This window comes from Molothrus aeneus, chromosome 7 (assembly GCF_037042795.1).
Source record: "Molothrus aeneus isolate 106 chromosome 7, BPBGC_Maene_1.0, whole genome shotgun sequence".
Lineage (NCBI taxonomy): Eukaryota > Metazoa > Chordata > Aves > Passeriformes > Icteridae > Molothrus > Molothrus aeneus.
In genome coordinates, this window is record NC_089652.1 from 13,076,941 (window position 1) to 13,104,882 (window position 27,942).

Consider the following 27,942-nt stretch of genomic DNA (forward strand, 5'->3'; position numbering starts at 1 on the left):
AACTTATTATCTAATGAACTGAGGCACAACAGGTTTACAAAGGAAATCAGTGAAAATGGATGTGAAGTGTTCCCAGCTGAGGGAGGTCACTGACAGATGAGAGCTCAAAGTCCAGGAGCTAGAGCCAGAAACCTGACTTTCAGATCTGACTCAGCTGTTCTTGCTTATGTTAAAATGAGGGGGGAATTAAGGCAACCATACTTGAGGAAAATTCCCTCCCTGTGATGGGGGCAAGGGGGTTGTACTGTCACTTCCAGGCAGTTATCTGTGGGCTCCTGAAGTCACATTGTGCTATTCCTGCTGCCTGTAGCAAAGCAGGATGGCAATGAAAATGAAATCTGCTTCACATGCTCCACCAGCATGACCCAGTTAGCTTGCAGCAGACATCAATCAGGATGTTTGCCTCTGGCTGTGACTGAGCAATAAACCTGCTCTAGTGTCCCTGGCTTGGCTCTTGCTTTGCCCCCCATATGTCTCCCATTTGCAATGTGTCACTCTCCTTGTGCTGCACACTGTCTAGGTTGCAAGGTGTGTGCTATCTATAGGGAAGAGGAACTATCTTTGTTTTTAAATGTCACTATACCTTTTATAGCATGGCCCTGACCTCTTGGTATTGGCCTTAAGAGCTACAGAAATAGAAATTAATACATAAATTCTCCCACCTAACAATAAAGAAAGGGAGGGCTGGTCATGACCCTGAGGCTCCAAGGGTTGACCCTGAGGTTGTCACTCCACAATGGAACACCCATTTTTAATGTAACCTCATCTGCTTTCTTCTTTTGGGAGAGTGCTTTTGTCTCTTTGTTTTTTCTTGATCATATATTTTGGTTCACATACAACCCATCTATGTCCTTGCCCCTGCCAATGGGAGGACAGTAATTTTGAAAGGGCATTAACAGTCTTACAGTTTTGTCCATGCTTCAGATAGATCACTGAAAGTGCCAGCTCTTCCAAAGATACCACTGGATCATAAGTAAATGCTATATAAAGGAGAAGAGCTACACTGGCTTAGGCAAACAGATAGGAAGACATGAACAAACTTCCTGGAGAGGGAATCTAAAAAGACAAGTCACAGGGAGCTACAGATAGGAAGAATGCATAGACAAGAAAGCAGGAAATTAAGAACAACTATATTGGTGTCAGTCCTACTTTCCTGAAGTCCAAGGGAGATGTGTCAGCATCTACAAATAAGAGCAAGATCAAGACATAAGAACTTTTCCCCTCATTGCCTGCTGCTTGCATTGGATGTGCTGATATTATCTGCTTTCTCAGTCACTTCATTCAGCTAAGGAAATAATCATGGTAAAATGTGTCATATGCCTTCCCCAGGAACAAGTTCACATCTGAGTTTTTTTGATCTAGGACATAATTTTCCTCTGGTGTTACTAGTGAAATCGGTGGTATAACCTTGTGAGTCATCTTGTACAGCAGAAGTTTTTGAACGTGTTCTGCTTCCTAATGCTGCATAACTTTTAATAAGTCTTTTTCCAAAGTCCTCAGGCCCTAGGAAGCCAATTTATAATACATCCTTTTTTAAATGCATGTGCCGGAAACCCACACTTTCAGCATGTCAAGAACAGGAGCCTGACAGTGATTTCTTAAACCTAAAATTAGAACTGAAGTTTTCAAGAGATTTGAAATCTAAAGAGCTTCAACCCATTATCAAGATATTACATATTTGGTCCTTTTAAAAATGAGAAAATAACAAAAGACAGGGCTTGTAATGCAGGATTCATATTCTACCATATGTGAAGTGTTATACAGCATTTTTCCCTGATTTCTTTTTAGAGTGATAGTCATGACTCTAGTCATTAGAAGACTGGACCAGAATCCAGGAATTTTCAGCATCTCTTATTGTTGACCAGAGCTCATGGCTGCAGTTTCACCTTCTATAAAGTGAGATGTGGGAAGGGAGGATAACAAATGTAAGGGGAAGGAAGGAAATTATGATGACCAGTCTTAGAAAGCAGGTTGAGATCTCCTGATGAAAACATGGCAGAAAAGTTATTGTGGGGCTTCATAATCATACTGAACTAGAATGTGTACTAAACAACCTCCCTGGGAAAAGAATTTGTTCTCATATTTATGTGGGGAAGTAAGAATAATCATTATAGGACTCCACAGTCCTAATGTATTGACATGGAAATTGCTGCTCTGTTTTATGGCTCTGTCTTCCAACCAACCCTCTGCCACAGAAGTCAGTGCCCAGTTACATGAGTCAGCTGGAGAAACTTCTGTTACTGCTCCAAAGATGCAAAAAATAAACCTGTACCTGACTTTTGGAGACCAAACTCTATCTGTGCTAGAAAAATTACTTCCTTGGCAACTATTTATACTAATACAGCAAGTTCCTTCTGTGCAGGCAGATCCCAGGAGGCAAAAGCATTCAGCATTCGATAAGTTGGATAGCAGTGTCATGAATGAGCCTTGCTGGTTTTTGGTTTGTTTGGGTTTTGTTATGCTTTGGCTTGTTTTTGGGTTTTTGTTTTGGTTTGTTTGTTTTGGGGAGGTTTTTTGTGATTTTGTTTTTAAATTTTGTTTTCTTGGTGGGGTTTTTTCATGACTAGGAATCTCCTAAGCAACAAAATGGGTAGGAGGAAAAATAGTAACTAGGCTAATAACAAAAAGGGAAATCCTTGCATGAGTCATTGTAGGAAAGGGAATCAGCAGTCCCTTTGAGCCTTGTGACACAGAAAAAGTTGTTCAAATTATCATCCTGTCATCTGATGAAGATATGGGGTATGTGTTTAACAGTTCTTCCTTATTGTTTATTCCCTCCTTGCCTTGCCTTCTGTTTGATTTTATGAAGCTGTAGTTTAACATTTGATGAGTGAGACAGTCTTTTCAGCAGGAGCTAAACTTGTAAAAACTGGGTTTTATTTCCAGATTGCCTTTACATTGCCCATCATTTCTACAAGCTTGCTCTTTCTTTTCAAACCACAAATGGGAGCAGAATCTGACTCTTCAGTCATTTCCATAAGGGCAGTTCTTGTGTAGCTTATAGCTTCCTCATTTCTCACAGGCCTCATCTCAGATCTGTCTGAAGGATGTGGCTCCTTAGGGCTGATGCTTGCTTCATCTCTAAGCATTTATCTTGATGCTCTAAGCATATTCCTACAAAACTGACAACTTGCTACAGTGTTTTTCTACAGCATGCAATGGTCAGCTCTGAGTTAACTCTTCCACAGGAAGCCACAGTGCAATGCATGAGATCTTTCAGTTTGTCCAACTTCCCAAGGGATCAAAGACCTCTCAGAATAACCTTTGGCTGAACTCAGGTATGTCCAAAAACATAGACCAATTTATGAAGGTGCCACCCTTACTCTAAATGCCCTGCAGGCTCGCTCCTATTTTTGAGGACTTTCAGCGCATACATTACTTTAGTCAACCTGCAGTGTAAGTCATATGTTGATCTTGGCTCCTCTTCTGTATGACATTTTGCACAGTTTCTCAGTATTGGAGCTTCTTTTCTCATCATCCCCTTGTGGCTTTGTGAAGGCCTTTTCATGTTGGTAATGCAATTACCAGCTATGTCTAATAATCCTCATCATTTTTACAGAAAACAATAATACAACCAAGCAGCAGAATTAATGAAGTCTAGTTTTCTCAGAAATTGTGTCCCTGCCCACACACAGTCTGTAACCCACTTCTCTTCAGTTTCCATCAGAAGTGTGCCAAAAGGCAACCCGCAATTTCCTCTGCTCTTCTCTTGAAGAGCGCCCCCCGCCAGCTCTTTTCAAATGGGTCCTAATTACTGACCTCAGGGTGCACCCCTTTCCCTCTTAAAGGCACAAACATGGGGCTTGTGCTTCATGCAGTCACCTTTTCTTATGCAGCTTGCAAGAACTTCTTGCTTTTGTGACCTCTTTCACATTGCCAGTTTGGCTGAAAGCAGCCAGCTGGTTCACGAGTTATTAAGGAGAGGCTGAGAGTTAGACAGTATGATCTCTCGGGCCTTATTTCTTGAGGAAAAGAGGAAAAAACAGAAGGTGATTAGAGTCTAAGTGTTTATGTCTATGGCCCTGTGCTTTTAGAGGCATCTTTATACCACAGACCTGGTGATTTTGTTGAGTAGTTATTATGTGAACTCCTGCATATTATCTAATCATTACATTTTATCATCATCCACTAAGGACAATATAAATGTTTTAGTATAATGGTTGATTTGTCTAGTTGGCTGTGAGAGACTGGGAATTGCACTAACCAAGACAACAATTCCCTTCTCTTTAAAATGGCTTGGAAGTTTCCAGGGACCTTGTCTGACTCCTGATTCCCCTCCCTTACTGTTCCCCATCCTCTAAATTGGCACATGTTGCCAAAAGTGCTGCTGCCCAAGGAGTGGATGGCATGGCTTCCTGTAGGGCTGTCAACACAGTTCTTTTAATCAGTCAGGGATTTGTTGTTGAATGAAAGAAATCTCCCTCGGACATCTTTCAAGTGAATGGTTTCCACAGAATTCCCTACCCAATTTACCGTGGGAAAGTGGGTAAAAAAGGGTTTAGAAATCAAGCTGTGGACTCAAGTATGTTTAGGATTTTTAGGGTCAGATCCAGCATTGCTTAGGCCAGGAGAAGTCTGACTATGGACTCAATGAGTGCAGGATTAAGCCCATTGCCACTCAGCTACCATGGTGACAGAAACCTTAGAAATTTCTTAGACACTGTTGGTGTGCTGGACAAATTTCAAGCTTAAATTTGGAATAGTGCAGCAAGTTTAACATTGCCTTTTAAGTTATAGTCAGCTGTCTTGTGTTCTTGAACATATTAAACAATACTTATTTACAATATTTACATCTTGGAGGTACATTGTTGTTTCACAAATTATCTTCCTTTGCATGTAAAAAAAAATGACTATTCAACAAAGAGGATGATTTCTTCTTAAGTAGCTTCTGCTTCCACTCCTGGTATAGAAAACACTGTTTTTTAGTGAAGAGTCCTCTGAGACACTTTGGATTTCTATGAGGTCAGAACTCCTCACCAGCTCACTGCAGCCTCCTCCTGACACAGCATCATAGTAATGCTCCTGCTGGGTTTCTCTCAAGTATTTGTGTGTTTTAAGCTGAGAAGGAGGTGGAGTCAGTAATTTCAAAGAATAATATGGCACCATGTCAATGTTTGGGTTTAGTCCTTTACGTAAAACCTGCTGCACTGCATAGAAATCTAAGGTCTTTCAAAAAACAAGTGATCTTTAAGTAGGGTGTATTTCACTGGAATACCTGTTAAACATTCTATTAAATACTTTTCATGTGTTTTCTTTAGAAAAGCAGAATACGAAATTTGCACTACATTACTGAAAATACTTTGTGGAAGAACTGTGATAGGCAGAAAATACTGATTTGCTCTAGGATGCCATGTGTTTTCAGAGCAGATCCAAGCTTGGAAACAATTTCTTTTCCTTTGAAACCCTTTTCCATTTTAAAGTTTTGTGTCTCAGTTTGAATACAGGGCTGTGAGTAGGGCCCATTCTGTGCTCCATTGTCCATGTTGCCAGGTACCTTATGTAAGTGGGATCTCTTTCCCTTCTGTTCACATGTGCTTTGTTGAGTAGTTTCACTTTCTACTAAGAGTAACACTTCCAGCAGCCATGTGGGCTTCACTGTGTTGGCCTCACTGGAGGTACTGAAGTCCCATAAAAATAATATTTTTGCTGTTTAAATAGAACCTAAAAATAGTTCTGCAGTCAGTGTTGTTATATTTGATGTACAGGATGGTAAAATAAATGGTGTCTATCCCTGAAACTTTAGACCATGGGAAAGTGTCATGTTAGCTGATTCAGAAAATAAATAACTTGTTCTTTTCTGGTGAGTTTTCCCTCAACATAGATCCTCTAAGAAAACCTTCACCTGGGCTGAAGAATAACATCAGTGGGACTGACAAGACTGCCCAATTTGAGTGATCTTGCACCACTAGGTGTGGGGTTAGAATAATCATTGTCTCAACAGCTAGCTTAGTTAGAGAACTCAAATGGAGTTCCTGATTTTTCTTTGGCAGATAGTTGAAGAACTCAATCTTATGATATTATAAAGCCTACAGTAGATACATATCAGATTGCTAGTAGGCTGGACAAAACCCATGTATTACTACCGAAAAAAACCTTCGTGACCCATCTTATCCATGCAGTCTAATGGAAGTGATAATTCCTGTAACTTACTCATTTTTAATCCATGGGACACTGTGTGTCACAAGATAATCAATAGGTGAAGCCAGTGGCTGTCCTGGATCTTTGGAAGTCCATGAAATCCACAGAAGTAACTAAGACAAGCAAACCTTGGTGAATGAACAAAACAAGTATAGAGATGAAAACTGTGTCTGCTGAACAGAGTCAGATGCATTGGAAAAGGTTGAAAACTGAAGAGCAAATGTACAACTCCACAGTTTGAAGGAGAACACAGAAGAGGAAAGCTTGAGACTTTATTGACTCAAGTAGACAACCACATCCAGGAATGTACCCCAAAGACCAATCCTAGGAGATAGTCTTACATTTTCCATTTCTAACTTCTTTGATTCCACACATTTCCTTGTCCTTTAAATAGAACAGGACTCCTATCAATCTCTTGATCTGTTCTGCTGGCACACACAATGACAGTCCTATGTGCAGATGAAGCCATAAGGGTTTTATTGACATTTTTTCCCTAAAAAAATGTGTCCAAACTGCTTTTGGATTCACTGCTCCTCCACCTCATCATTCTGCTACTTCCTGTTTCTTTGCTGATTACCTTGTATGACTTCTCTCTCACTTGCAAGATATATGCTTTACTTTATAAAGTTTCTTATGCTCTAAAAAAACCCTCAGTCAAGCAGTTATCAGAGTGGGAAGGTCTTGCCTTCCTCCAACTGGCATAGCCATCATGTTAACTTTCAGTATGGATTATTGTTATGGAACTTGAATTACCTTGGCTGTTTGCCCAGCATGTCCTTGATAACTCAAAAAGTCACAAAAAGTGAGTAATACTCTGGTCCTACTCAATAAGACATAGGATCATCATGATGGAGATGGCCTTAGTGTTCAAGAATCCTTTAAATTTGGCACTCTATATGACAAAATGGTTTAGATTGCTTTCCATGAATAACTGCTATTAAACTGTATTCTTCATCTTGGTCTTCAAAACTGGTATTGATTGTCAGTTGCTTGGATGCTAAGAATATCCTTGGATAATATTTTGGGAGTTTAAGGCACTAACAAGTTTCTGAAATGAATGGGATTTTCTGGATAGCAGACAAAATACATCACGATAGATTTTTCCATGCACAAGTGGCTTACTACCTGTCTCCGAGATGGGAGCAATGCCAAGTAATGCATTTTGGCTATGTAGTCTTATGCAATCATGTCCCCAGTAGAATTATATTCTTCTGGTGTGGGATGGTTTGTTATCCCTGTGTGTGACCCTTTAATGATATTTCCTAGTCAAGTGTTTGATACAGAGCTGGCTTTCCCAGATTTCTACATCAAGATAATGATGTGTTTTCACAATCACACTGTGATTGGTTCAGAGAAATGCCACAAGTAACTGGTGAAGCAAACACCAACAAATTCATAAGCAGTTCCAGTATCACAAGTGGTCAACAACAAGGGACATTGTTAATCCAAGTGAAACTCATTTTTCAAGTGGAAGCTAAAGCATAAGCCCCCACAAAACCTGAGTAAAAAATATCTCTTTCATTTGTTTTTAACTGGGTAGCTCAGGGAAAAAAAACTCCCAAGATGCAAATCTAAAGACTTTGCAGAAACAGTGACTGAAATGAGAAGATAAAATCTGGAGTAAAGTGGCCTTTTCATAGATTCATACATTTATCTTTTGTGTTTAGAAACTAGGAACACAGGCATAAACCACAAACATTTTTTTTGTGTGTGTTAGGTGCTGGCAGTGGATGGGGAATACTTGCTGCAGTCAGTTGATTAACCTGCCCTGGCACAAGCAGTAAATGACATAAAGGCAGTCTCAGGATGGGAACTTCTGTTATCTGTCTCTGGCAAATAGACTTTTACACCTAATTATCACAGAGTGTGTTACCTACTTGTGTGTTCCTTGCTGTCTGGTTATTGCTTGTGCTCAGTATCTCCTTCATTAATTTTACCCTTCTTCTGCCCTATGCCTCACTAATCAGAGATAAGTAACATTCATCAGTAATCCTTTTCCTCCTCAGAACTCTCCCAGGTAAAGCTGTATGGGTGTTTGAGAACAGGAAGAGTTTGCACTTTAAGAACAAGGACTGTCTTTTCTAGACACTCATGCATAAGAAGCTGAAGCTAGGAAAATGGCATGATTAGTCTCTCTGTGAGCTATCCATTTCCTCATTCCCGCAGCCAAAGCCATTGTACTTACATCTATGTCATCACAATAAATATCCAACATTTCCACAAATGCTATCTCTCCTCTAGGGATTTTCCTTTGCAGTTGATTCTATGCAATCTTAACCACCTCTCCCTAAATTACGTTGCCTTCATTTGAGGCATTCCCACACAGCAGAGTGCAGCTGTGATGGAATGTGCCTTAGGTTAGAGTACTGAGGTGAATGAAAAGGTGTGATGATGACATTGCACTTACTCTTTCTTCTGGCCACTTCTGAATAGTGCACTCATATTATTTGCCAGCTTGCAGAAAGTAAATGAGTTTTATGAATGCCTACCATGCACATAAACAGACCCTGTGAGATTTGGCAGGCAGGAGCAAGTGATGACAGGTTGTTATCAAATTATTCCTTTATATTTTATACCAACAAGGATCATAAAGATTTGTTGGGAGACAGATACAAGAAATATAAAATGTGTTCTAGACAACATCATTAAGAGTACCCAAGTTTACTAATCCTGATGCTCAATCATAACCCCTGGTAATTTTATCTTATTATTTGTCCCCTCTCAGCTTAGTGGTAATGAAAACAAAGCATCTTGGCCAGCCATTTATGAGGAAGGAAATTGTTAAAACAGCATGTCTCAATAAAGCAACGGACTCTGCTGTTGTTTTTGTGTATGATACAACTGGACATCCCGGACATTCCCAGTCAAGGAAACCCAGCCAGAAGAGGACATGGGCAATGAGATAAAGCTTATCAGGACCATGTGTACATACAGATTGTTGCCTAAATGGAGCCCCAAACCAGCTCAGTATACTTTGGTTTTTCAATCAGACCCTGACCTTTCTGTTTGAAGTGTGCCCCCAGACTACATTTGGAAAATTGTCTGGAACACACTGAGAACTTTTGTGTTTCTGAGCAGGTTTGTTCTGGTTAAGACTCCTCCCAATTTTCATACACAGTGTAAGATATTTAAGTCTGCGAGTTTTTAACTTGGAATAGAATCTGCATGAAAGGATGATATTTGGAACATAAGCAGCTTATCAGGAAGTAACAACTTGAATTGCAAATGCTTCCCCAGAAGGTGATTTGCCAGAGGTGTTTTCGACCATCCTCTCAAAACTGTAGGTTTTTGCTCTTCTATCATGTGATGCTCTAAGAAATGAGGCTACACACATTCATTTAATAATATAGCTCCCTTGTGATATGTTCACTTTCCTTAATGAGGGCAGTGTTGCTAACTTGTTAGAGCCTGAGGACTGTATCAAAATAACATAGCATGGAGGAAAAATTAGCAGAGAGAGGAGCTCCTTGTGTGAAATGGAATGAGATCACTGATGGTCCTTTTGTCAATCTTTATTTTTGTACTACAGACAAAATGTTAACAAGAATAATATAGAGCACTATTACTCATAACTGGGATGCCCTTGTTTTTTTTTCAATAACCTGAATGACTAAAAGTAATTAAACTTTCACAGTACTGATTATATAATAAAGGAGGCACAATACAAGTGCTTAACTGTGAGAAAGAAAGGGAAGGAGCATGGATCTTGGTAAAGTCATTGGGGAGAAATGACAATGAATAGATGGATTTTCTAGTTTTTCGTGACAACCTTTTGTTTTGCATGTGTTTTCTTGAGTGAATCTACAGTCTCACTATAGTCTCAGTAGAATAATGCTGTGCTTCTGCTAATATACAAGAAACCAGAATGCAGCTCTTTCCATGCTTCATCATAAAGCAAAACTCTCAAGGGCCAGAGAAGGCAACAAAGAAATGCAGGAGAGAGAAAGCTAGGATTCATGAAGTAAGGGGAGTTTCAGTAGCGACATCCACACTACATTTTTCTTTAAAATTTTCCTTTAAAAAACATGGTTGGTAAAATACACTGGCTCTGCAGTGATTTTTGTCAGCTATATGTGTTACTCTTGTACAAGCTCAACAGATACACAGAGAAGTCAGCAAACTGGGAGGGTATGTGAAATATAGAGCCCGTGTAAGATTTTAAACATCAGTTTGCTGCATCTTTTGCCTTTCAGTGATTGTGCCTTGCTTGTGCAATGATAGTTCCTAAGAGGGGCTGTGAGCACTCCTGTGGGATATCTGTTCTGCAGTGGCACTGGGGGCAAGGTGCTGCTTCACACAACGTTCATTTGGGGTTTCCCTGTGCAAAGGGGGTGAGCCATTGCTAACAGATGTAAGGAGCTGTACACCCAGGCATAATCAGCAGACATTCTTTTAGGTAATGATTATTGCCAAATATATATATATATTTTTTTTTTTTTCTGGCAAAAGCTTCCCCTCCACTTCTATAATTATTGAACGCTGGTGATGCTGGAGGTAAAATCCCCCTGTATTCTCTTGCCTCAGTGCGTGTTCAGGGGTATCTTCCCATGCCTGATGGATGTTATTACAAGACTTAGTGAGGGACAGAGCCATTCCACAAAAGCCTGCTAGTTAACTTTAGGACACACCTGGTTGTATCTTTCAGTGATAAGCATTTCTATCAAAAGATACAATCAGCAAAACTAGCTCACTTCCTCTCTGGCTCTAGGCATAGAAGCTGTGCAATGTCTCTGAATCCAGAAAAGAAGCCCTGACTTGGCAGCATTTTTCTACCAGTGTAATCATGGGTTAGGTTTGGAAAGTGTTTGGTGGCAACCCAGGCCGGGGTTGGCTTTGGCAAGGTCAGCGTGTGGGCATGGTTTCCCAGAGGGCACTGCCATCTGCTGCTGGTGGCACCGGGGAGCTTCACTGCAGCTCGCCAGCAAATGGCTATGGAACACTTGTGGTCAAGCCTCACTTGCTTAAAGATGGCTCACAGTCACGGGCCAGATGGACTTGTTTGGTTTCTTACAGTTCCAAAGACAGATTATACAAATATGAAGACTTACAAGTCACACAAGTCACATCCTAAACTAAAAAGAAGTTTAGGGAATGCAGCTTCTGTGGGGAGAGGTGCTAATTAGTGACACCTGTTCCAGTGCCCAGCAACAGACAGGTCTTACTGTAAATGAGTGGTGGGTCTGGAAGGACAATGCTCTGGGGAACCTGCAGGAGTTAGGCAGATTTAGTTACACCAGTTGGTAATAATCTGTGGATGATGAACACAGGAGTAAGACTTGTCAACTGTTAATACACGCAAAATGACTAGAGGATGTGCTTTGGAAATATGACTGCAAGGTTGTATTTTTTAAAATTTTTTTTAAATGGTACAATGGTGAAGTGATACACATCCTTCTCTTGGCAACATTGGAAGAGAATTGGACAATATTCTCTTCCCTAAAGCTGGAAATTTTATTGAAAAATCTCTGGTTAGCACACTTTCCGTTTTCAAGCATAATCTTGACATTTGCTAAGAAAATAATTTCTTTTTTTTTTTCCTATTCCCTGGATTCTTCATTTTCTATCACAACAAACCCCCCCTATCTGTTATCTGTAGTAGCCAAGCCTGGTGGATTTCTGGAATGTAGGACTCCTGGATTCAAAAGCAGACTACAGGTTAAAATAGGCCTTCCCTATTTCAGTGAATGCCCTGCACCCTCTGGTGTTGGCTGTAACAACACAGAAGCTCTTACCTTGGCATTCCCTTTTGACTAGCTCAATTGGAGAGTCCCTACTCAATGGGCTGAAATATTTCCTTTCCTCTGCATTCCACTGAACTTCCAGTTTTGCATGAGGATCCCAGGAAAATCCCTGAAGGTTGCAGGCTCTCTCAAATGATGGAGAGCAGACAACAGAACCCACTTCTGTACAGTCAGCCCCAAAGGATTAAGGTGGTTGGTAAGAAAGAAACCTCTTTGTAAATAGACTTTCTTTATGTACAATCTTTAATGAAATCCCTTAGGAGTCTAAATCGAGGACGATAATTGTCACCATCAGTCAATTTTGGAAGTTGAAAATGCAAAAAAAAAAATTCTCTGGTCTGCTCTGTAGGAATAGCACCCCAACCTTATCTTTCTTTTCCCTTTTGCTTTCAAATTTTTGGAGGCTCTGGGCACCTTCTATCTTCAGTAATCTGACTGTGTCTAAGTGACAGGGCCACACCTCTTCTCTGTCCCTATGTGCTTGCACCAATTCAACTCTTCAGCTTGTTTCAGACTTTTGTAGATGGTTTCCTGATCATGGCCTTTCACCACCTTTTGAGGCCCTGTATTTTCTAGTGAATCCCAATGTGGCAGACTAGGGAAGGACAGCGGAGGACAAGGAAGCCATTCAGTTTTCTGTAGTGGGATTTGTGGACTTCGAAGTCTCACAGCTATCCTGCTAAGACCAGCAACACACAGAGGAGTCAGCGGGTTCAGGCAGTATGGAATATTGTGACAGATCTGGACTGTGGCTGACAGAAGGGCTACACAGGCCCAGGTGAGCCTCTAAAAACATGCTCCAAAGAACCAGGGAGTAATAGTGCTCTGTCCCCGTGGGTAGTTGTCATGAATTGATTTTGTAAGGTCATTTAAAGACTAAGCAGAGTCAGCAAGTGAAGCTTGGGAAATTGCCACAGCTCTTTATATTTTCCTTCTCCCCAAAAACATAGCTATCAAACCACAAGTCCTTTTATTTCATGGGATGAGCCTTTATTGAAGTACTTGACATTTAATTCCTTTGCTGATGTAACTTTTTATTTTTTGAGAGGACATTATATTTTTCATGTGAGTCTCTTGCTGGGTTCTCTAACCCGTTTTTAAGAAACAGACCATGTAAGTACAATACCCAGACAAAGGCTCAGGCCCAAGCTGCTGGAGGTCAGCACCACATCTCCATTTGTGAAGTACTTCTTATCAACATAGTCTATGATCATTGTCACAGCCAGCATAGTCTCCTCACACGTGGGCTGGATTTGGTCAGCGGGGAGAACGAATCCATGAGTGCCCGTGTCTCGCAGTTCAAATGTGTAGGAGAGTGGAATGCCAATCGTGTGCGCCCAGTCCCGAGAGGAGCCTGAGTTACTGTCTGTGAATTTAAAAATAGAGAGGAGATATTTGTATTAAGCATGGTTCTTTAAAATTACTTCTTGTTAAGAGTTAATACAAGTTTATACCAGAATCCCTGAACTAAGCAGTAACCATATATCACTGTGACATGGAGAACAGTTTTTAGGTGCTGTAATTCTTAGCTATACTAAACATATATGGAGTTTCCTAAGTGACACAGTTCTTCATAAGATGACACTGTACAATAACAAAAGATGAGTTTCAGGGATTCTGTGTTTTTAGTATTTTACTATGACTAGTGTGGGGTACAAGGTGGATTGGACATTTATCTTGTTTTGTACTTAATTTTCTACATGGATACTGACTAGAATTTATATATATATATATATTTTAAAGCATAATTTTGGTCAAACCTGAAAAATTTCTGGCTTCTCCCTATATCTCTGTTCATCTTCCTTGTGGATTGTTTTTCTTACCTGTTCAGTGTAAGTACAAACCCTGGCAAAATGCAGCCCTAGGCACAGGCAAGTTGCATTACGCTTACACTGCATTGCTCATGCAGTCTGTGCCTCTGGGACTGGCACTTGGGGACTGGCAGAGACAGCCAATGGAATATGCAAACCACATGGGTTCTGGAGCCAACTGCTTACTGTTCTCAATGACTAGCATGACTTATTTCTTACTGGGAAAATATTGGGTTTACCAGGCAGTCTCTAGGGCCCTCAATCCTCTTGTAAAGGCTGTCAACTTTTGTAAAGGCTGTCAACTCATATTAGCTATGATGTGTTTGTGATGTGGCCATCCAGTCTACTAGGAACAGGGCTGAAACAGATATACTTCACACAGAATTGTAAGCAGCTGCCATGTGATCATGTCTGATGAAGTAACTGTAGACCTGATTGGGATTTTAATTTTTGCTTGAATCCAGTGAAGACAAATAGGAGTTTTGCTGCTGACTTCAGCAAGGTCAGGATGATCTATCACCAATCTCCTACTGTCCCCTAAGATGGATCTGTGAGGAATCCATATAGGAACTAGCTTCTGATCAATGCTTCGTCCATTCCTACAGTCAGCTTTATAACTTAGAGTTATCTTGTATTCAAATGACTGCTGCTGACATGTTGCACCGAACCAGCCCTTTAAGTATTACTCAAAGTAGAAATTCAGCAAAACAGTACTTGCTGATGCATGTGACACAATTCTTTGAAACACAGAGCAGTCAAAGGGAAACATAAAAAACTTACATAAAATTGAAGCCGTTGATCCTACTCTGTAGCTGGTCCCATACTTTCCTTTCAATGCAGCAGCTGCTTCCTTTGCAACTTGCATCTGGAAATTCAAAATAGGAACAGCCTTGGCATCAGTGGCACTACCTTTGGCAATTAGTTTGAGTGGACCAAAATTTTTGTCTATTTCAGCTTTACATTTACATATGATCAGCTTTAAGTTTTGATATTACTTCAGGTCTTTAGAGGAACCCATTAGAAACATTTGAACAAATTGTCCTTGATTCTTTTAATGCAAATTGTGTTAAAATTTTAAAGATGACTCTGCTACTAGATAGAGATCCTATTTGCTTTACTGTAAAGCTACAGCCTGTATTTTGGAGAATTTAGAGTCTTTGCTATATAACACACTGGTACTGACTACATCAGTGATTGACCTCTTACTTGTTTTATTACCATAGACTCTGTATCCAACCATCCTTAGAAAACTGATCTATAGACAAAATAAATGACTTCTCCAATGACTCATAAGAAGTCCAAACCCAAATCCCTCATGCTCTTGGACTTGTGCTGTACTGGAATCTTCATAAATACACACATAAGTGGACTTAAATCAGAACACTCAGAAACTGAGGGAAGAAATAACCAAGAAATAGGTACTTGGATCCCATTTTTCTGAGCATGTTTGGAATACTCTTTCTGGACACAATCATGATAACCACATGTGTATAATGTGCTGGCATCCTAAAGTGCAAATTCATTCTTGTATGCAGTGAAAGTTGGTGCTCTTCTCCACTTACCTTGCTTTGCATTAACCCTATCTGTAGTAGTTCAGTTTTCCTCATTTAAGATGAAGAATTAGGATTTCTGAGGCAAATAAAACATACTGATGCTAAACAGAGAAGCAGTAGCTCTGTTCAAGCCAAGTCCCTGAACAAGCCCAGCTCCTCTGAAGGAAAGGCAAGGCAAGAGTGCAAGTACAGTTGCACCATGTGCTACTGCCCGTATTTACTCTCTACAAAGGTAGAAGATAAATGTTTTGCCCTACCAGTTCTTCATTGTTACTTGGAGGTTTAGTTGTGGAACCATATGGGGTGAGGATGAGCTGTCCATAGGAGTGAATTGTTAAATAGCACAAAATGTCACTCTTCTTGCTTTTGATAAACTGAGCCACAGCTCTTGTCTCAGGCTCTGATTCTGGTCCAGATCCACAGAAGACATCACTGCTGCAGTTAAAGGACACACCAACACCTGGGGAGGAATACAAACACTGAATCAATGGAGAAATATAGAACACCAGTTCAGAGGGAACTGGGAAATTTACCTTGGAGTGTTAAGGCATGTGTTTATGTGGGCAGGGGACTAGACAGCTCAGTGGGACTTTAGCATTACACTCAGTAGGTAGCAACTAAAATTTGATGCAAGACTAAAATATTTATTGCACATTTTCAGGATGGCTGCAACGAAAACACTCTGACACCACCACAGTGTACCACACTCCAGGGAAGCTTTGGAGGCTCCTTGAAATTCATGGCAAATGTAAATACTGGCTGTTAAGTGACTAACTCTTAACATTCCTGCCTAGAGCCGATGCTTGCTCCTGCAGTGAGTTAGAGGTATAGTTACATAAGAGAAATTTTCTGCTCACAAAAATAAGTGCTGGTGGAAAGTCAATGAGTTAGTACTTTGACAAACCAGGATTTTATTTTTACATATGTCTTGATGACAACAAGGTGAATATTCCTTTGTTATAGGACTACATTTTACTTCAGAAACTAGTTATTACTCTTGCTTTACTCTTGTGTTCATGATCTGAAATACTTCAAACTTACTGCCCCAGGATGAATTGAAGTTTCGGTTCAGATCAGTGCCATAGCAGGTGCCATTCTCATATGGAGAACGGCTTTTCCTCCACAAACGATCCTGAAGAAAAGTAACTTCTGTTACATAGTAAAAACTCAATGATCCATATGGCCCAGTAATTATATGGTGTAAATATCCCCCCTCATTTTTTTGACCTCAGCATTCTAACTAACCCTGGTATTGTAAGAGTACAACTCTGTGTGCAAGGCTGATAAAGCTCAGTGACAGAACAATTAATTGGCTACAGCCAGGCTGTCATCAGCCACAAACCTGTGTGCACCCTAAAATAAGCCTCTGACCTTTTTATTTTTCTCTAAGTATGCTTTTTCTGTAGTGCTCAACTGCTTCTGTGCAGTGTGGCTCTGCTAAGCAAGGCATTGTGAGGGATAAGAGAGTATGTTTCAGATTCAGGAAGATAAATTCTTTTTTGTCAGCTAATCTTGCTACTGCTCCCTGGTTCCCTGCTACACTCCCAGCTCTACAGGTTCTGTGCAGACCTCACTGCACTACCTGCATGAGCTTCCCAGCTGAATTACCTGTGCATCCAAGTGCAGTGTTTGCTATGCCCCACACCTGCCTGGGAGCAAGGTGGGAGAGAGCCCAATCCACATGGTGGTAGCCATGGGCTATCCAAAGGTCCTGCATTAAAAGGTGCTTCAACGGCACAAGGGCTTAAAAGCATGGTGAGTGTGGCTGAAGACCAACATTTTGCATTATTCTCCATATCAGAATATTATTTGGGAGGGCACACCTCTTTCATAACTGAATAGCCTGATATTTGACCAATTCTCCTCCTCTGCTGTGCAAAGGTTCTAGGATCCATCTGCTACTTGACATCTTTTATGAAGAATGAATAACTTCCAGACATACTGAAGTCCACCAACCAAACCTTGAGCTGTTATCAAAGAAGTAATCCCATTCTTAGAAACCTAAAAACAATTGATCTTGTGGTTTTGTCTTCCCAAGTCTTGCGATGTTTGCTAACAATATTTAGTTCATTTCAAGTGATCACTGATTTGCCAAAAGAAACAAAATCTCTGCCATGAGAGGATTTATGTGAATATCATTGTTTTCTGTTTAAGTATAATTGCTATGACCCTATCTAAATGTAACAAAACATGCTGGGCACATCTAACTTTCAGTCTAGTTCCTGGATTTTCACTACTTACTTCTTCCCAGGAATAGATGTAGCCATCAATATTGAGGACTGGCAAGACATAGAAGTCCAAATTCTGCAGAAATCTGCTTATCTTTGGGTCAGTTTTGTAATTTTGAAGAATCTGAAAAGAAAATATACAGAGCACTGAGCAGAGAATTTGGTGGTAATCACTGCAAAGAGTGAGTTTAGAACTATCATCAGGTGATTACTCACTCCTGGATATCACCATGGTACCCAACATCTACTTGATCCCCAGGTACTTTTTCTATACACATGGAACATTGCTATATCATAGATGAGGATTTCTTTATTTCAGGAGGACTGTGACTTTTTGATAGAGAGAGGCTTGATCTAACAGCCATTGTGAGAAAAGGAGAGGTTGATCCCAAGTTTTGGGAAGCTTTGGAAACATTTGGGTGGAGGAATTGGCGCACTAATTAATATTGTCCCGCATATCAAACCGTGATTTGGACTTTGGTCTCCACAGATACCTGTACTATATACTAATTTTGCAAATCATATTTTAAGAGAAAAGCTTAATACTTGGTGCCACAATAGAAGAGATAACAGAAGCATCCAAAGTGATATGGTTTGGTTATTATCTAAATGGAAGAGTAAGGACTCACTTCTTTCACAAACCACTGACAGAAGGCTGGAGAGATCCATTCTCTGGCATGAATCCCACAGTCCATCCAAATTATCTTTTTGGTTTTATTTGATGGTTGGCTGATCTAAGAGAATGTAAATGTGACCATTTAAAAATTGTTACATTACAATAAAATAGCTTAATGTAATACAAGAAAGCAAAACATGTGTCATGATATGCCATTGACCCATCTGAGATTATTATTATTGTTATTATTATTACTGGCATTTTTATGACAAGCTCTTTTTCCTTATAACCCCATCTTTATAGTATTACAAGGTATGAGTTTTAAAGTGCCTGTTGAGCAGAAGTGTCAATAGAACAGTTAATAGAACAGTTTCTTTTTTCCTTTTCCATTTGTATTCATCATTCACAGGAGTGGTTGCTCTTAGTTGAAGATTTTTAAATTTTTTGTTTTTAGAAGGGGAGTAACAAAAAGGCAGGGTGTCTAATACTACTCAGTGATAGGAACAGATTAGGCAATAACTAACCCAGATATTAAGACTGTGGTTTTTGCTAGTGTGCCCAATAAAAAGTCATGGAATACTGCTAGCAGAAAGGCTATCTGCTGTAAAAAGTAATAAAAATAACAAACTAAAAGTCCTTATCCTCACACACAGCTGTTGCTAAGCTAGTTTCAGCTTGATTTGTATTTCTGAACAAGGCTTCAGTTAAATTTGTTGTTTTCAGTACATAATAGCAATAGCAAGCTCATAATGATAGTGTCTGTGAAAGCTGGCAAATCTTACCATAACATAGGGGAGTAAAACCATCTCCTGTTATTTCAGTGGATTGGGATGAACGCTATCTTAGGAAACATCTGAATCCTGTCTTCTCCTGAGTACTTTTCTTTTTTTGTTAAGATATGTTTTATTATTAAGGGAAATTTCCTCCCTTACCTGTAGGTAATACATTGTTCGATTCTCAAATGTCTTCCCCAGGATGTGCTGAGTCACCAGCTCACTGTTGTTCTTCTGGATCTGAGTCATCCATTGATAAATCTGAAATATTTGCAAAGAACTCTTGTCCAAAGTGGGAGTTTCCTTCTCTTTCCCACTTCCATTTCCAGATTAAAGCATTTTCTTTTGTTTAGACAAGCAACATTTTCCTCAGAGTTTATTTCAGTCTGTGATGTCACTTACAGACATGGCAGGTGTTTCACATGCCTCTGTGCATGGCTGTATCTCACTGGGTGTTAAAAGGACATTGCTGCAATGCAACACAGATTCTCCATTCTGGATGTCATTCAACATGCCCATCCTATTGGGCATCCTCCTGGTGAGCTCACCAGACATGAAGCCACACCATCAACTCTTCAAAACAATCAATCAATCTCTTCCCTGTCAGCACTGATTTTCCACATCTGGGTCAGCAGTAGTCATCCACAATGGGTAGCTCAAGCAAAACCTACATGAGGGTTGACTTTGTTCTCTCATTTTTATTATGCAGCTAGGAGAAAGAATTGCCACCACACACTGCTTTTGTCCAGGTTTGCCAACTGGTGTGTGAAACATGGCACCAAGGAGTCATCACTGCCCACTCCTAAGACATTGTTTTCTCCTGAAGTGTCAAAACCCTGCCCTTAAATTACTTCTTTATACAGATCTCCCACTGTTCACCTCTTCTTCCCCACTGGGATTCCAGACACCACAATAGTCATTGCACTTCACAATTGCCTCAGCACCAAACAATCTGGGACTTAAATGAATAAATGCTAAATAATAAAGAATGACAGGGTAGAAAGGTAGCAAACCAGCCAAATGAAACACAGAATGTTATCTGCAAAACACTGCAGCTGCTTTGCACAGAGCATTTATATTTTGTTCAGTTAAGAATTGCAGATTTAATACAAATCAATGGCAAATCCATATTCAATTCAACCAGGCTAGGATTCTAGTCAAAGAGTAAGGACCAATTCTTTAAAGAAGAAAGTTAGAAAGAGGTCCCCTGACTTTAGCTGAGCTTTCTGCAAACACCGAATTGCCTTCTGTGGCATTTACAGAACAGAAAACAACAAAGTACACAAGCAGACTTAGGCTTTTTCTTTACCTCTTCCATTGGATGGTATTCAGTGTAGACATAACCTCCTGAGACCTGTCTGTGGCTGCTCCTCTCCCTTGGCATGCTCTGATCCACAAGTTTCTGCACATCAGGTATTAGGACTCTGAAGGATGGAGAAAGGGAAGATAGAAGAGAAAACAATTCTGAACAGTTGCTGCAGAACTGTCATGGTGGGTTCATTGCTTACATCAGCAAACGAAAAGATTTAACTCTTCTGTTGTGATTTGCCTGACAAGATCATCACCATCAGCATTATAGGTGCTTTTATGTAAAGCAAAGTTCCAAGTACTGAGATTTTCACAGGGTTTTAACAATAATTATTTTTACCAGATTGTTAAAGTTCCAATTTTCTACCAAGAAAAAAAGGTCAAGATTTATTTTCTTCACCACTTCTATTTTTGAGCAAAATTCCAAAAATACCACCTTTGGGAAAAGGAAGTGAAAGAGAAAAATTTAAGATTTTATGGTGTTTTATTGAGACATTTTGAATTTGCAAAGTTTTCACAGAAATATTCATTGCAATTTGCAAAAATCAGAACAAATTCCTTATTTCCTTCAAATAGCTTTTTTTGCTTTTTAGCTACAAAAATAGCTCAGAAACTAGTATAAACAAAGCCATGATTCCATGATTCAGGGAGTCAATAAAACCTTTTCCTTGGCTTTAGTGGACTTTGGATGAGAGGCCATTCTCACTGCAATCTTCCCCTTGTAACTGCTGCAAATCTGTGCTCATTGTAAACCATTGTGATAAGACAATGGCAAAGGTAGCTCCAACCCTGTTCATCTCGAATGCTAGAAATGCTAACAGGCTTTTCTGCTGACAGTCGCACTTATAAGCATTTCTGGGAACTGCATGTAAGAAACTTTTTAAACTTTCACTCTGAGCTTTGATGTTTATTCACATCTAAACTTCAAACTAAAATTCAGACAGTGAAAATTTCCATGAAGTGAAACCACACACACAAAATACCTTATCAGTGCTCTGGAGAATTCAAACCAGAGTCTGGCACAGTTGGAATATTGATGTCCTTATTATAGTTTGTCATTTATGTCTCTATCATTATATACCTGACTGCCATCCTACCTTCCCTGCATGCCAGCTGCCTTCTAAAGGGTGGTTCCTGCTTTGAATTTGTTATAGGAACTTTGACTCTGTTATTGTTGTACTCATCTCAGCCTCTTTGCGATACACACCTAAAATTTTCATCATGACTAATAATTACTACTTTCTTTAAAACTCTATATAAGGTAGATACAGTTCTGGCCAAGGGAAAACAAAGTTGAGAGGCTAATTTCAGTTTAGTATTTAAATTTCCACTAGAATTGGTTGAAACCATTAAAAAATGAAGAGTCTTGACATAAAAAAGTGGTTAAATATCTTCTGGAATGTTGTCTAAGTATCGAATAGCTAGATAATTTTTACTGGCTCCAACCTTGTATCTCTTCATCTCTGGTTGGCAGGGCATCACACTTACTAAAGGAACTTGTCAGACAAGATGCAGGATGTCAAGATCAGCTTTAACTCAAACCAGCTTTGAAGTGACACCAATCCTTCTTAAACTCATCTTTGATTGGTAAATGTCAGTGTATGTCCATAGGCCATTTGTCATCAGCCCTGAATGACTACAGGGTTATTTATATTAAACACAGCTAAATTAAATTAGATACTGGTTACTTGAAAAAGTCAGTTCCAAAAGGGAACAGGACTGTGTGAGGAATAGCTCTTATTTAATCCCATTTTCCTTTATAAACACTGTTTGTATCTGGATTAGATCTTCTGGTTGTAAGTAAGGGAAGACGTGGCTGCATAGGTGTGATAAAACATTGTGGGACATTTGCAGGTTGTGGGTCCCAGTTGTGTGCATAGTGCCCACCTGCCACTGGGATCTTTGTCCCAAGCTGGGATGTGTCTCTTTGGGTGGATGGTGCCAGGAAATTCGCACCAGCCTGGTGAAGGGGATAGGAGTAGAAAAATGAAGCTTTTGAAGAAAGTGGCTGTATACTCACTTTGAAAGGTCTCTTCTCCAAACTAGAGGAGTAACAAGAGACAGGAAAGGGAAAAGGGGAGTTTCCCTGCAGTGACACCAATTAAACCTTTGGGCTCTCCAGAAGTGGAAGGACCTTCCATTCAGATATCCATGCTTTCCAAGAGCAAAGCATGCTCTTAAAAGTAGTGGTTACTCCAAGTTTGGCCTCTTGAGTTCAGACTAAAAAATTGAGTCATATATCTGAGTGCCATCTTCTCAGTGGCCACTGAGAAGGCCACAGCAGGAGACAAGAGAGATTGGGCTGTCTCAGGTTCCAGCTCCAGATTCACAGTCCAGGCTAGGTGGAAGGTAAATACATGGGGCAGAGGGGAATGGGCTTCTGAAGGTTCAATACAGCATCTCTGTGTTTGGCTGGTCAAGGTAAGTTGGAGGCATTTGGAGCAAAGGTTGGGTCCTATTGCCAGTACTATCTGACTGTTTATCAGATGGGGCTTGGTCCTGTTCCGATAGCAAGGAAGATTATTAAAGCCAGCCTTCCCCATCAAGGTATTAGAGATTGTACCTGTAAGAAATCATATGGTGAGCTAAGCTGTCTTTCATCTCCTGCACCAGAGGGGCTGGGACCCTTATGTGCAGGTCCTCCCCAGCCCTAATGTCTTCAGGCAGCAGGGGTTTCCACAAGTCCAGCTGTGCAGAGAAGAAAGAAATGCACAAATGAAGCTCTGTTTTCAGAATGAGAACTATATTAGAGTAGTTTCATATCAACAAATGAAAAAATATTTCCTTCAAATTGTCCTGGTAACTCTCCAGTCATATGTTCATAGAGCACAGAGCACAGGCTTAGTGCCTTTATTGACTCAGGCACCACTGATAAAGAGCAGCATTTTCACACAGCCATGCAAAGAAACTAACATTTTTCATATAAATTCCTTCAGGTAGTAGAAGGGTAATTCCACACTACATTAAAAAAAAAAGTTAAATAAAGCTTTTTCTAGTTTACTTTAACCTTCACTCCTATCAAAAGCTACATGCATATCTGCTTTACAGCCCAAGACTCCACTTTGCTTTTTGGGCACAGGTAGTTATTTTTACCTACCATGAAAGTACTGCAAAGAAGTTGAAGATGCTGGACTTGCTGAATTGTTTCTGGTACAATATTCAAAACCTGATCCCTGGAAATTCAGTAGAGAAACAAGATAAATTTTAAGGTCTGTTAAAGTATCCATTATTTCAGAAGTCAAAAGAACATAATTTGTTATGTAGAAGGAAGACAGAGCATGTAACAGTGCTTTTAAACATTTAACAAAACTCTAAATTATGAATTTGTGGAATGATTTGGCTGCAAACAGGACTAAGTGATGTGACTTTTCTGTTGCTAGAGCATTAGCCACTCTGCTTCCTTGCCAGTGGCAGTGCTTTATTGCACCCTACCAGCTTTGCAGAAGCCAACTGCTTGCATGAGCCCTCGTGTGTGTTTCTGCCTTTGCAGGACCAGGGCCAGAATAAGGGCATTGGTAATACATGATAAACTGTTTATTTGATAAGATGTCAATTTTTTCCCCTCACATTCGGGATTTATTCAATTATTCCAGATTAACTTTGTGCTTGGCCAGTCTATTTCAGCATGCAGAAACTTTTGATAGTCATGATAAATGAACATTGATAAGAACTTGAGATGTCTACAAACTGCTTTTCATGAGAATAGCCAATTTATTCCAGAATAGCAAATATTGTCTCCAGAACTGCATATTCTTAGTCAATTCACAAGAAGTAAAAAATTTCTAGTACAGAATCTATCATTTTATATTTCTAGAAAAGACTCGCAGAATCCAATGTCTATGTTTTCATGAGATCCTGTGAAACTTTCATCTACTACAGGCTATATCTGATGAAAATATTGAAAGTTTACAAAGAACAAATTAAAATGGATGGAAAAATGCAGAAAAAGCAAATCAATATGTTCTGTTAAAAATACCCTTGGAAGGTTTTTTTATAGTATTTTTTCAGTGTTCCTTCAGATCAGCTTTCCAGGATTGACAGTAAGCGTAAAGTTTCTAGTGAAAGGGTTTCAGAGTGAGGAGTGGATGTTGATACTACATTGCATTACTCAAAGGTGGAAGACCAGGTATCCACTACTGATGAGAACAGAATAGAATGGGGAATATTAGAAACTTTCCTATTTGCTAGCAACCAGAAACTGCTTCACAGTCTCTTGTAGTGACTTCAATGGAGTCTTTACCAGACAAGTATAAAAAATGAACATTTTACATTTTAAAGCTTTTGTAGCAGAAATTCTTATTGCAAAAGCAAGCCATGGTCATTATAGTCATCAACAATAATATGTTCTTATCATCTGAACTGCAACTGCCATCTTTTGTGCTTCCATGCAGGAATGTACAATTATCAGCTTAATATACATACAAATAGAATTCACTATTCATTCTCTTTATCCCCAGAGAAATAGAGGGATTTGTGGGTTTTTTACATCTCTCTTGAACATATCACCTTTTCTGAGTAAGAACTTGATAGTTAAAACAGGCAGTTTACTACTGCTTTATGAGATGCCAATAGCCCCATATCTGTGGGGGAAAATGATTACACTTGTATTGCTCACAGGAATGGTGCAACAGTCATGTTGTACAGATTGGTACAACAGTCATGATGTCTTTAATAAACCCTGTAGATGCAGGATAAACATCTTTGCTAGCAGAATAAACATCTCAGCTGCAGTTCAGAGTTTATTCTCTCTAAATGCCTAGGCTTGCTATGTTCTTTGTCTATCAGGAAGGGAAACAATATTCTGTAATATCTTTCTATCCTCATTGACATTATGTCTTAATTACACCAAATCAGAGAAATTCCAGACAGTCAGATTGCTGCCAGATGGCCAGCTCTTATTTACTGATAAACCTTTCACAATAGCCAGTGTGGAGACAAACCATTTTTAATAGTAAATTAAGGTTAGAAAGCATATATTTGTTTATGATTATCAACTGAGTTTCTCAGTGGAGAAGTGCAAAGTCAGCCCATGTGACCCCATGAGAACTACAGTTTTTAAAATTCTACAATTAAGCTTGCTTAACAAATTAAAGGACTGTTCTCAGCACAAGCTGTATGTCCTTGGATGCTCATAGATTGGATGTTTCATTTCATTGTTAAACAGAGCAGAGGACAATGAAAATGGGCTTTACTAATAATTTGGTGTTTGTGCAGGTGCTGCCCACCCAAAGTCACACTAACCATTCAGTACCTGTTTTTAAATTCCATGCAAGTACTAGACAGGTTCAATTCTGGACAATAATTAGAAACAGAAATGAAAAATACATTACCAGGGATCTGCTGAATTCTATTCACTGAAATCAGGCTCTAACTGCATCTCTGATACAAATCTAAAGACTAAATATTATCCAAGGGAATAATACATTTGAAGTAGTGACTCCATATGCTCTGCTAGGAGATTTTCCAGGAGAGCTGCTGAATGGGTACACTATGAGGGAACTTACTTGCTGTAGGTATTGCTTGATTTTCTGTTCTTTTCATGACTATATTCTAGGAATATAATTCATCTAGAGACATTCAGCACCAGACTACTTTCTCTGTTTGCTTTAGAAAATTCCATGTATAAACTTATATGGGAATAGGTGGCGTTCATGTTACGTTCATGCCCACCCTGCAAATCCCAGCTGCCACCATGGCTGCTACCTAGCTCCTTGAAAGTTGAGGGTGAATAAAACCAAAACAGTTTAGATAGGCAAACAGAATAATTTTACATCATTCATTTTCTGAAGTGCAACTGAGAATGGAAAATAAAGCATAACTAAAGATTTCATACCTTTCAAAACATTAATCAATAATAAAAAAATGCGATAATCTCATTAGCTGAACACCTTGGAGTGAAGGTTATCTGGAATAACTCCCTTACCTTTTTTTTTTTTGCACTTGTTACAGATTTCCAACAGGTCATCATTATCTTTTTCATATAACGTAATCTGTCTTTTATTAATAGATATAATTTTGCTCAGTCATACCCCTTGCTTTATACTCAGAAAAGGCATTTTACTCCTGCAGCATCTGGTTTCAAAGTTCATAATGAAAGAGGCTAAGCCAAATGCATTTCAACTAATGGAAACAGGGCATCCTGAGATGCATTTGAGGACCATTCTGTGGCTCCTACAGCTGTAGCTATGTCTCTTTTGGCTTGGATTAAATTCACTCATTCTTCATTTCCCATCTTCATGTTTTCTTTCCCACTCTTGCCAAGCTTACAGCTTAGTAACCCTGTGTCCAGTTTTCCAGCTCATAATTGTTATTATTATTCTTACAGAGTTTCTGGGACTTCCACTGCATTCACAATTCTTCATGAAACCTGTTCACACTCACCTGTCATATTGCAATTTCAAGCTGAATTTTCCAGGAATTAGTATCCCCAGAGAAAAGATGATCCCAAGAGAAAGCCACATCTTTGTGCAAAGAATTCAGCACTGACAGTGCAGCCTAAAAAGGAGAAAGATAGATCTGGACTGAACACGTGATTTATATAATTATAATATACAACTAGACTTATCCTGTAAGGCAACCTGCATTTATGAATCATTAGCTTCACTTGTAAATAGTTCTAGATGAATCATTAACTTCATTTGTAAAGAATTCTACTTTTTCTTAATTCTTAAAAATCTCTTCCACACCCCAAAACACAAACACAATTAGCAACATTCTTACTGAAACACTTTTTCTAAGAACGAAGAACATTTTTCTTCATGTCACCTTTCTATCTTTGAAAATGTTTTGTGACAGAATTGGTAGAATTTAGAGAAAGTGTTACCTGCAAGATCTACAGCAAATCATGATGGTTAGCTTATAACAATCATAGAGATAGGGAAGAACAGGTAGTAAAACAAGCTCTATCCTTACTCCCTTTCTTTTTATGTTTGTGCCTTTATGGAACACTTCTGTGACCTCTTAAGTGCAGTTCTAATCACTTACCTAACTTAAAAGAGGACCTGAAAGAGCAACCAATGCTCCATAAAAGGAAATATTGGGACATCAGAGCCTCATCTAAACCACTCTCAGTTGGCCCAGATCAGTCTCTAGCCACAGACTTACAACTCTACACTGTCATAAAAAGTGGTTTTGTTATATACTTTTAAAAAGTGGGCTGGTTACTATCTGAAATATTTAATTTCTTATTTAGTTCACATGGCAAGTGTTAGCATTTGTAGAATGTAGTTAGACATATAGCACAGTTCTTCAGAAAGAAATTGTTTCCTTCATCCTCTCTCTTGGATTAAAACTATCTTGTGGTGATTTGATGAAGAAAACTTCACAGATTTGGGATGCAGAGATTCCAGTAAGTCAGTTTTTGTATACATATAATGGACAGGATACCGTCCATTTATTGCTGTAACTGTGGGATATTTATAGATTCTTCTCATCAAAGTACACAGTCCTCTTACATTTTTACAAAGGCTGTTATCAAGGAAACAAGCAGCAGAACTGTCCCAGTATAAAAGAGGAACAGCTAAGCTGAAAAGTATTTTCTCACAAAACCAGGATGCAGGCAGGAGAAGAATATGCTCTTCTTCATAAATCACACCAGACCCTTTCTGTTTTATTGCAACCTTCTCAACAGCCTGGGCCTGAAAATGCTGAGTATTCTCTCCATGTAGATATCCAGCCCACAATGACTTCCAGAAGAGCTGAAAGAAGTCAAGTTTACAGGATTAGATGCAGCTTCATTTGTGAGGAGTCAGCAAAATAAATTCATGTTGGAAGT

General features: G+C 39.3%; 1 protein-coding gene across 1 annotated transcript; it reads right to left on the reverse strand.

The window, feature by feature from the left end:
* Positions 1-12,941: 12,941 nt before the first annotated feature.
* CPO (carboxypeptidase O) lies at positions 12,942-26,643 on the reverse strand. The gene is made up of 11 exons (XM_066553822.1): positions 26,550-26,643; positions 23,266-23,341; positions 22,732-22,856; positions 20,170-20,284; positions 19,020-19,121; positions 18,101-18,205; positions 17,485-17,595; positions 16,285-16,375; positions 15,501-15,703; positions 14,471-14,555; positions 12,942-13,245 (listed from the first exon to the last, which is right to left on the reverse strand). The coding sequence occupies exons 1-11, from the start codon at positions 26,627-26,629 to the stop codon at positions 12,977-12,979; spliced, it is 1,362 nt and encodes a 453-aa protein (XP_066409919.1). The 5' UTR covers positions 26,630-26,643; the 3' UTR covers positions 12,942-12,976.
* Between the last annotated feature and the right edge of the window lie 1,299 nt (positions 26,644-27,942).